This window comes from Crocuta crocuta, unplaced genomic scaffold (genome assembly GCF_008692635.1).
Source record: "Crocuta crocuta isolate KB4526 unplaced genomic scaffold, BGI_CrCroc_1.0 scaffold149, whole genome shotgun sequence".
Lineage (NCBI taxonomy): Eukaryota > Metazoa > Chordata > Mammalia > Carnivora > Hyaenidae > Crocuta > Crocuta crocuta.
Window position 1 is genome coordinate 6,198,069 of NW_027551561.1, and position 10,839 is coordinate 6,208,907.

At 51.0% G+C, this 10,839-nt stretch overlaps 1 protein-coding gene across 1 annotated transcript in view; it reads left to right on the plus strand.

Annotated features, from left to right (window-relative positions):
• NF1 (neurofibromin 1) overlaps window positions 1-1,834 on the plus strand; it is a 200,939-nt gene extending 199,105 nt beyond the window's left edge. The window contains 1 exon segment of the mRNA XM_077749858.1: window positions 264-1,834. Within this exon segment, the coding sequence (XP_077605984.1) occupies window positions 264-406 (143 nt within the window). The 3' untranslated portion in view covers window positions 407-1,834.
• The last annotated feature ends 9,005 nt before the right edge of the window (window positions 1,835-10,839 follow it).

The following is a 10,839-nucleotide window of genomic DNA, read 5'->3' on the forward strand; positions in this document are numbered from 1 at the left end:
GCCTGCCTCTCTAGCTTTTCCTCGCAGCTTCTCTCTTTTTTTTTTTTTCTTATGCTGTTTTTCTGCTGTGGCAGCAGATTTCGCTTAACCAAATGTGAAGTTCTGTGCGCGGCAGGGCCTTTGTAAATAAACGTCCCGGCGGCTGGTACGATGCGATAGGCAAAAACAGTCGGCCAGGTTGCACCCCTTGCACGTGGTGAGGTGCAGCCCCGGAGCCGGGCACCAGAGGAGGGAGAATAACCAGCTGCTTCTCTTCTCTGCAGGGATCGACAAGGAGAATGTCGAACTCTCCCCCGCCTCTGGCCACTGTAGCAGTGGACGCACTCGCCACGGGTCCGCGAGCCAGGTGCAGAAGCAAAGAAGCGCTGGCAGTTTCAAACGGAATAGCATCAAGAAGATCGTGTGAAGCTTTCCTCCTCTCCTTTTTCAAACAGACTTAACCTCCTCGCACGGGCTCGTCCCCAGCGACCCCTCCCCATCGTGCTGTGACACCGCACTTCCTGTCTCACGACGAGCCCGTCCCCGTCTGCCGTGTCGCCAGATGTTCAGCTCCCGGAAGGCATCGCCTGAATCTAATGCTGCTTTTTCCTTAACTCTCGTCGTCGTTGTCCTCCTGCGTCCGGTGGGTCTGGGTTAAGCAGGTGTTCGGAACGACTGCGAAGAAAGCGGGCAGTCGGGACGCTCGAACTGAGAACATCCCAGTTGTGAGAAAGGACGAACCCTTGAGTGCTGCTGCCACTGGCCAGCTATGAAAGCCATTTGCACAGAGCTCTGCCTTCTACGTGTCCCCCTCCTCCGTCATACGAAGTAAAGTGTTAGTCTTATTTACACACTTTGCAAGCTAGGAGCTTATGGGAGTAGTACTAATAACCCCGGTATCTTTAGTCTGACTTTTAGCTGTGGACTTTTTTTTACCTTATGAAACCGAAGGAACCGTATAGAGGTCAAGCCTCAGTGACTTCACACCATAAAGCCACAGGCGAGGTACTTTGGGGGGGGAGGGGGGGTGGAGGGATCTAGTATTTTGTAATGAGTTCTTAAGAAATACTAACACTTGAGTATTAGCAATAATCACAGGAAAATACGCATAACCACGTATATCTTAACGTTACCGAATCAAAGCGACGGGCTCTGAGGCCTTATCCACACGCAGCCATCCAAGCTAGTCTATTGTTTTTTTTTCCTCCAGTTGATTCTTCTAACCTTTAAATACGCTAAAAGTTGGTGGTGGTGTTTTGATAAACCAAAACTATACTAAGTATAGTACTGACATGCTTTCCCCCTCCTTCTTTCCTAAGTAATTCTGAGCAGGGTAACCCGTGAACAAAGTGTTGGAAATTGTTCCTTGAAGGTTATTTTCATAGACGTTTGCGTTAGCTCCATAGCCAAATGGAACGGTACGTGACTTTTAGAGTAGCTCATGCTCCTGTTTCTCTGAATAATTGTCCCCAGAAACACGGAGTGTGGGGTAATTATCAAAACTTTCCTCGACGACATGTATTCTGAGTGTCTTGGGATCCCACCGCTGCCCCTCAGGAAAAAAATCAGGAATCTTTTCGGCAAGACATTTGGGTTCTACCTGATAGGATTGCATGTGACCACTGTGACGGGCCGGGCCTGCGCTAGTGTGACGATGGGGGACCTTAGCAGTCGCCGCTGTACTGAACGCCAAGGGCTGGCCTGGTGCGGGAATCCCCGCAGGAACGCAGACCCAGTTGGCGGCGGTTCCCGCGGTGTGCGATAGGCTTCGACCCCGCTGAGCGTCAGTGGCATCTGGGTGTTCCGATTTAGAACTGACCCATATTTATTACCGAAAGACATCCCCCCCCCCCCCACTNCCTCCCGCAGTGCTGCTTCCTGAGCGGATTTCAGTAAATTAAATTCCACAGCTAAATCAAGAGATAATGGTACATTGAAGTGTTCTGATTTTAATAATATAACACATTTCACATTTATCCACACAGTAACAATGTAATATGTTCATGTAAATAAAATTGCTTTTGATATTCAGAAATAACAAGAATTTAATTTTTTTAATTTGTTTACAGTCTCGGAAAAGAACCGTTTGCCAAAATAAAAGGAAAAACCCCCACTTTAGTATTAACAGTTATTTTGACATAGAACTGTTGGGCAAGATGGAAGACAGGTGCAATGAACTAAACTCGTGTCTGTATCGTAGAGGCTGCGGCAGGGGAGTGTTGCTAGTTAACAGAGCACCGGAGTCCCTAAAGACGCTAAGACTGGGGCTGAGCTTGGCAGTAGATCCTCTCCACCCCGCGCCAGGCCGCCGTTCAGGGCCTGGGTCTCCCAGACCCAGTGCTTCCGGGAAGGTGGCGCGACTTCCTGGATCCTGGAATAAAAGGCAGATGTGAGCCTTTCATCACTGTGGCTCCATGTTTTTCCTCTTGGTTGGTCTGGTGCGTGCCGGTGGGTGTTTGTTACACTATTTTGCTTCTCCCATCAAAACACAGAAACTGCCAGAGGTTTTCTGTTAAAAAAAAAAAACCAGTGATGTTTCCGTAACAAGGTTTCCAGGCAGGAGACTTCCTGAATTCACTCTTCAGCGTATCCCTCGAGTGTAATGAACGGGACGGATTCACCTGACGTACCTCACGAAACGCTCAGCGTCGCACAAATCAAAATCGAGCCTCCTTCGAACTGCAGAAACCCTTTTGGAGCAGTGCTTCCCGGAAACCTGAGACCTCACTAAGGTTTAAAATTTACCTTGTTTAGAGAACTTCTGACTCTTGAGGAGAACGTAGCTTTCCCAGTAACTCCAAGGAACGCGAGCCTAAGTCTCCCCAGTGCGCTGCCCCCCGAGAAATGAAACACTCTTTCGGGCCTCCCACCGCGATCTACACAAGAGATCTGAGGTCCGGACCCACTTTGCGCGCCCCGACGCGAGCGCCACAGAGAACACTACACGGCATCTGCCTGGGGTTGGCGGACGTTTCCCCGGACTTTCTAAAGGGGCGAACGTGACCCCTCGCGTTGCTGTGCAGAACCCGCCTGTTTGATCGCTGCCCCCGCCGCAGGGGGGCGCCCGCACTCGCCAACACTGAGCGGAGGTTCACGCGTCGGGGGTGGGGGGCGGCGAGGGGGCGCGGCGAGGCTCCGCCCCTCCCCTGCCCTTTTCCGAGTGCCAATGCCAGCCCCAGGCCCGGCCTGTCTTGAGCCGGGCAGGGAGCGGTCAGCGGCCACCCCCCACCCCCAGGCCGCGAGCTGGCAGCCCTCCCTCCCCCTCTTAGTGGGTTTTAGGCTTTTTCCTTTCCATTTTGGCCTTCCGTTTGCTTTCCCGTTTTGTTTTCCTCCCCTCCCAGCCCTGCAGGCATCACGAGGCACGTCTTAGTCAATGTTATGCAATGGACTTCTAAGAAAACTTCACTCTTCCTGTCAGCCACACACTTTTTTTTAAAGCAGTATATCCACCTGTAAATAGTTTGTGTAAAATTTGACAGAAAAGTATATTTACTACACTGTAAATACATGTGACGATATATTGTATTATTTCGCTTTTTTGTAAAGCGGTTAGTTGCTGTACATGGATAACAGAAATCTGACTCTTCTCGTGTTAGTATTGTTAACTCCTTCCTGCGACTGCGCTACATCGTTTAAAGAAAATGCTGTGTATTGTAAACTTACGTTGTGTGTGATGACTTCCCCTCCTTCCCATCCCGGCCTGAACTTGGGCCGCCCGGTGTCTACAGCCCTGTGAATATTGTCCGCCAGCAGGGGAGATATTGGCCAACAGTCAGAATGGATCGTTGTAGGGGAAAATTGTAGAACCCCATTTCACACCATTGTCCCCGCCCCGTTCTCCTCCCTGCGTCTGTACCCCACCCCCCCCTTTTTTAAGTAAAATGTAAATTCAATCTGCTCTAAGATGTGGGGAGTTGTTTAATTGCTTCACATGCCTCAGCTCTGTTTTCTCATTTCCCTCTCCCCTCCCCCCCCCACTTCTCCCTGATCTTTTGAAACGTCAAGGTCATTTCCCTTCTTTTGAGGCCGCCTTGGGTTCTCCTCCCTCCCCCAAGCATGGGAAGGACCTTTCTATCTCCAGAAGCTCTGTGAACTAAAAGGAAAACATTTTTGGTGAACCGTGTAGGGGAGGAACAACTCTCCTCGAGGCTTTTCGGGTCCCTGGCTGGGTCTGAAAGCTCAGCTGACAGGGGCAGCTTAACGGACCAAAAGCGCACAGCACAGATTATCTGTAGAAGTTTCACAGCACACAGGAGGCTTTCTAAGAAAGCGAAGGCTCGAGAAGGCGCTAACCCCGCGCGTGCTTGTGCTGGTGACCAGGACGCTCGCGGAGGAAATGACAGTCACAGAGTATGAGGTAAGTGCAGTCGCCTGGGGGGGTGGGGGCGGGGGGGGTGAAGCAAGGCCTGTGTGTTTCCACGGTCCTGTCTTCCGGTCTTTGGGGATCATGCTCTGTTTGCAGGGGCCAAGGTCAGAGAGAAGGCCTCCACCATGTTCTCAGGCTCCTTCAGCTTAACATACCCCATACTGCCAGGGCACCGGAGTTTGGGGCTGTGTGTCCCGAACCCCTCCAGTGCCTTTTCAGGACATCCCAAGCCGGGGGGTGACTGCTCTCTGGGATAAGCCAGCTTGACTTCTTTTAAAATGAGCAGTTAAAGATGCCAAGTGCCCCCTGAGCTGGCGCAGCCAGAGGGCACGTGTCAGGACCGGACGCCTCCCCCCACCTTGTCGGCGTTCCCTCCGTGGGGTCTTCGATGACACTGCGAGGGTGACACTGGAAAGCACTTTCCCTGGCTCAGCTGCTGCGAGCTTTACTAGTTGCCGGTCGTGTGGGCCCCTCCCAGGGGGGGTGGGGGGGGTGGGGAGGGAAGAAACCAGCCTAAACCCTGGAGGCGGGACAGAGCTGAGCCTTAGGAGGGTAGCCAGGCCTGGCGTTACTCGAAGGACTAACATACAACATACGTAAAACAGAGGCCTGCAGGTGTGAGGCAAGTGCTGGTCCGCCTGTGGGGGGACTGTATTGTTTGCCTTTTGTGGGGCCCCCTGCCCCTTTTTGGCCCGTACAGACTTTTGCTATCTGGGACAGCCTTGGGGACTTGAGGAGTGAGCAAGAAGCGTGTCCAGGTGGAGCTGTGTCTAGTGAGCAGTTGAAAGTAGGGTTATAGGGGCGCCTGGGTGGCTCAGTCGGTTAAGCGTCTGACTTCCGCTCAGGTCATGATCTTGCAGTTTGTCATAGGTTCGAGCCCCGTGTCGGGCTTGTCCAGCTTGCAGCCTGGAGCCTGCTTCCGATTCTGTGTGTGTGTGTGTCTCTCTCTCTCTCTCAAAAATAAACATTTTTTAAAAATTTTTAAGAGTATTTTAAAAAAAACAAACATGCCTTAGCCCCAGAGCACCAAAAATAGGGGCCCTCTGTCTCTGAGTCTGGCCCAAAGGCAAAGTCCAGTGAAAAACTGATGGCAAAGTTTGCTCCCTTCCCGATTTAGTAATCTGCGAACTGAAGGCAGAAAAGAATCGGTGATCTATCCTTCAAGCAAAAACGTCTTATATCCAGACGTCTTATATCTTCAAGCAAAAACGTCTTATATCCCCTACACTTCTATCCAGAGACAAAAAAAACAAGTTTTTTTCATTAACAAAATAGTCCATTTCTGAGTCTGCAGGCATTTGTTCCCTCACGGAGGAAAGAAACATTGATTAGACCCCTTGTTCTCACAAATGAACTCCAGCATCAGCACCTCGTGGAAGCGGCTCCATCCGGGCACTTCATTCCCTCGGTTCTGTGACAGCCACTCGTTCACAGGGTGGTGGTGGAACGTTCCAGCACTCTGGCTAGACCCTGAGCCTCCAGTTACAGGGGTCATGCTTGCTCCGGGTACTCAGCTGATGGTTGTTGAAGGAGACGTAAGCCTCTATATTCTCAACGAACTATAGAAATAAATGTAATAGGGAAAAAAGGGGGGGGGTGCTTGGGTGGCTCAGTCGGTTAAAGTGTCTGACTTTGACTCAGGTCATGATCTCGAGGATCATGGGTTCGAGCCCCACATCAGGCTCTGTGCTGTGCTGACAGCTCTGGAACCTGCTTCAGATTCTGTGTCTCCCTCTCTCTCTGCCCCTCCCTTGATCATGCTCAGTCTCTCTCTGTCTTTCAAAAATAAGTTAAAACATTAAAAAAAAAAGACCTTACTCATAATAGCAATCCCAGTGTAAAATCCCTACCAAAATGGAGACGACCTGTGTCTATGTAATAAAGACCCACCGAAAACCATAATCCACGTTCTGAGATCTCACATATCAGTAAAACTTCCAACATGTAGTTTGCTAACTCCTACATTTAGAAAAAAGCAAAAACGTTTTTAAGAAGTCTTTTTCTAATGGAAAAGCCATTTCAACCCCAAAAGAGTATGGGGAGAGGGAATTCTTTAAGAGGAATTAATTTTGCTGCGTGAAAAATCACTGTGTTGTCCCTCATCTCCTCCCACGGCTGCCGGTTCAAGCCCCCACGCTACTCAGCAGGCCGGCGCGGGACCCACAGGTCTGAAAGGAAAGCTGAGTAAATGGAGAGCCAGACCACAGCCCGGGTGGGAAAACTGAATATTATAGTGTCAAGTCTTCCCAAACTATTGATTTTCTTGAACTCCAGTTTTTATTAGGTTTATTTATTTCTTTTGAGAGGAGCAGAGGAGAGAGAGAATCCCAAGGAGGCTCCGCGCGGTCAGCACGGACCCAGGTGTGGGGCTCGATCTCAAACCTGAGATCATGGCCTGAGCAGCAATCGAGAGTCAGATGCTTAACGGACTGAGCCGCCCAGGCAGCTCCCCAAATCACTGATTGAATCCACTTCCAATCAAGATCCAAACAAAAATGATCCCGGGGTATAAACTGGGGTGTAAACAAGAAAGTATGGCTAAGCAAACAGAAAAAAGACATAGTTGGAAACTTCCCTGACCCAGAGAAATGTTTAAGTATTTCAAAGTGATAATGCAATTAAACTAAATAGAATGGAACAGGCAAAAAGGTCCTAATTATGCTATAGTTTAAACAAAACAAAACACCAGTAACCTCCAAATTTCACTGAGCCACAAAAGCTAATTTCCCACCCTGCTACATGCCCGCCGCTGGTTGGTAGGGGGCGCTGCTCACCCACTTTCTGGGGCTCAGCTGCCTCTACAGCAAAGGGCTAGTCAGACAGCAGAGGGAGACCTCCAGCAGCGCTGCCCAGTCTCCCCTGGGATGATGGAACAGATCCCTAGCCACACTGTCCAACATGGTGGCCACAGCCCCACGACGCTGTCCAACACCTGAAATGTGGCCATTGAAACTGAGGGACTTACTTTTTATTTCATTTAAATTACATGCAAATAGTTACACGAGGCTGGTGACCACCAGCTTGGAGAGCCCAGCACCCGGGGGGACTCGCATTAGCAATTATAGGCCTGAGGCCAGATGTGCAACGACTTCGGCTCACAGTCACGGCCAGAGCTTGTCACGCAACTCCACAGAATAAATCACAAGGGTCCGAAAAAGCTATTCTCCGCTGTCCAGAAGGACGGCTAGAAATGTTGGCCAGGAACATAAATAACTCTCACAATAGGGAAGGGCTTTGTAAGCCTGAAAGCAGCGGAAGATATCCTAAAGATTAGGCTTAAAATGTCCCGATGTCCAAAGAACTCACCCCAAATTTAAAGGAGCCCACTGTGAGCCTCGAACTCACAAACTGTAAGATCACAACCCGAGCTGAAGTTGGATACTTAGCCCACTGAGCCACCCAGGTGCCCCAAAATCAATTTTAAGAAAAGACCCATGTAGAAAAAAAGATGGGAGAAGGCCATGAATGGCTAATCCCCCAGAAGGAAAATACTGTACCAGTTGCTAATTACTATATAATGAAAAAGTTCACACTCCGTGAACAACAACAACAACAACAATCCAATAGATACAGTGAAATATCATTTTCACCTATCAAATTCACATAGGTGTGGGAGAAGTGGGATGGACTCACTCATGCCCTTGACCTCATCTTCCTGTGTCACTAGCTTTAAGAACATGCACACCGTTTGCCCCAGTGATGCTGTCACCTGGGAATCTAGCCTAAAGAACGAAGGGATCAGAGCGCTAAGACTTCCATTAAAGTATTATATATAATATCAAAATACCTGGAGACAGCCAAAATGTTGGCCAAATTATCTACGTTCATCCAGCACTTTCTGAAAGCTGACAAGGGCTCCTTACGTAGCCTTTAAAAATGGGTTTAAAGATGGAATACTACATGGCAATGAGAAACAATGAAATCTGGCCATGTGTAGCAACATGGATGGACCTTGAGGGTGTTATGCTGAGCGAAATAAGTCAGGCAGAGAAGGACAAATATCATATGTTTGCACGTATAGGAGGATTAGGAGGAACTTGACGGAGGAACAAGGGGGAGAAGAAGGGCGGAAATGGTGGGGGAAAGGGAGAGAAGCAAACCATGAGAGACTTTTGAATGCTGACAAAAACTGAGGACTGATGGATGTGGGGGGAGGGGGGGATGGGCATGGAGGAGGACACTTTGGGGATGAGCACTGAGTGTTATGTGGAAACTAATTTGACAATAAACTATTAAAAAAAAAAATGGGTTTAAAGAGTAATATTTAAATTTGAGGGGAAAGTTCCAGTAGAATCAAGAGTTTAAAAACTGTGTAGGAGGGCTGATCCCCAATTATGTTTAAATATATATGTACACATATATTCATATGTATAGTTTATACATAGAAGGCTAGGAAAGCAACGCTGCTTCTTAGGAGTGATCTTACCTCCCTTGAACAGCAGGGGGCGCAGGAGAACCGGCCTATTCCCAGGGAGGCAGCCGGAGGGAGCCCTCTCTGCTCCTTTGTTGCTTTGCTTCTTGGGGTGCCTTTGCTGGCGGCCAGGATCCCCGCTGGAACCCCTTTTTTAAGTTTATTTTCGGGGGGCAGGGGGGAGCGAGAGAGAAGGCGAGAGAGGACCCCAAGCAGGCTCCACACTGCGAGCACAGAGCCCGACTCTGAGCTCCATCCCACAAACCGCGAGATCATGATCTGAGCCAACACCAAGAGTCAGACGCTTAGCCGACTGAGCCACCCAGGCGCCCCTGGAGTCCCCTTTAAACATGGCACCTGGCTGGTCAGTCAGTGGACGTGTAACTCTTGAGCTCAGGGTCGTGAGTTCAAGCCCCATGTTGGGTGTGGAGTTTACCTAAAACAAACCATAAAAACACTACACCCGAGTGTGTTCCCAGGAGACCTCTGGGGGGCTTCACCCCAAGCTGACCCTCCGGTGCCTCCTGTGCAGTATCCCCATCGGTGGGGGTTCCCAGCAGGAAGACCTGACAGGCCCTTGGCCTCTGTGTCCCTAAATCTCAGTGACCCTGGCTTGTCCAGCCCGGCCCCCAGCCCCCACACCCTCCCAGATACGTATTCAGCAACCCTGGGACACCTTGGATTTCGTGGGGCTATTTGGGCTTTTAGGCTTCGTGGGTAGGGGGGCTCTCGCCTAAGGCCTGAGATCCTACGTCCCCATTCCAGGATCACCTGTGCCACCTCCTGCCCCCATGCTTCTCGTGCGAAGGAGCGTGGATGGGGGCCAGGAGGCCACCTGGCCCAAGGTCCCATCTCTGCCACCAAAAAGTGGTGTGATCTCAGGCACTCACTTTCCCTCTTGAGACTTTGGGTTTGAATCGGACAAAGGGGTTGGCCCGAAGTGTCTCCCCTCCGAACCGTCTCCGGCTCTCTGATCACCAAGCCTCTGGGATAACCGGGGTCCCCCCTCCGGTGCCCGGCGAGCCCAGTGACCTTTCCGTGACAAAGGGCCCCGCCTCACCCCCGTCTCACCTTTGTTCGATGAGCCGGGCTGACAAGCTGCATCTATCTGGGACAGGGAGCCACGGAGAACCTTGCTCGGCTCCTGAGTCTGTCCGTTAGTGACAGTTCTGCCATCTCACTGGCCAAAGTGAGTCACACTCAGTCCCCTAGGGCAGAACCTATGATCCCCTGGAGGGGGCGGGGCCCCGGGGGGAAACTGCAACACTTAACACCACAGTAATGCCACCTGCCATTTACCCATTGGCCGAGACCTTGGTCACACCCCAGGCACCTTGTGACAAGGATTAACTATAGAGCTGACCAACACGGGGCGCCTGGGTGGCTCAGCCAGTTAAGCACCCCATTTCAGCTCAAGTCATGATCTCACGGTTCGGGAGCTCGAGCCCCACGCTGGGCTCCTCGCTGACCATACGGAGCCTGCTTGGGATGCTCTCTCTCTTTCCTTAGCTCTCTGCCCCTCCCCCACTCACGCTTTTTTCCCCCCCCTTCTCTCTGTCTCTCAAAATAAATAAAAAGTTTATTATGGATGCCAAACGTGAGTCTGCGTTCACACCAGGATTTTTCGAGAATGCCAGGGTGGGAAGGTTAAGATGCATGATCTTATGTTGTCTTTACGACTCCGTGAGGTGGATCTGAGTATCCGCATTTTGCAGATAACACGGAGATTAAGTCGCTTGGTCGAGGACACACATGGCTTGTGAGTGGTCGAGCCAGGACCTCGGAGTCTGCCTCCCACAGAAGGTAGCAGAAGCCCAGCATGGGCTTGCCAGGCTCCCCGCAGGACTGAGTACTCCCGCCCCACCCCCCTGCCCCGGGGTAAGAGAGAGTCAGCCTGTGGCAGCCACTGGCTCTGACCAGGCCGTGATTCCTGATCTGGTGGGACCAGGGAGGCTGTTTGTCCGGACACCTGCGAGACTAACAGCAAAGGCCCTGGGGCACGTCAGCTGTGGGTCACACTCCCGGCAAAGACACACGGGTGCTCTGATCACACTTTGCTGGGGGGAGGAGGGAGTGCGGGGGG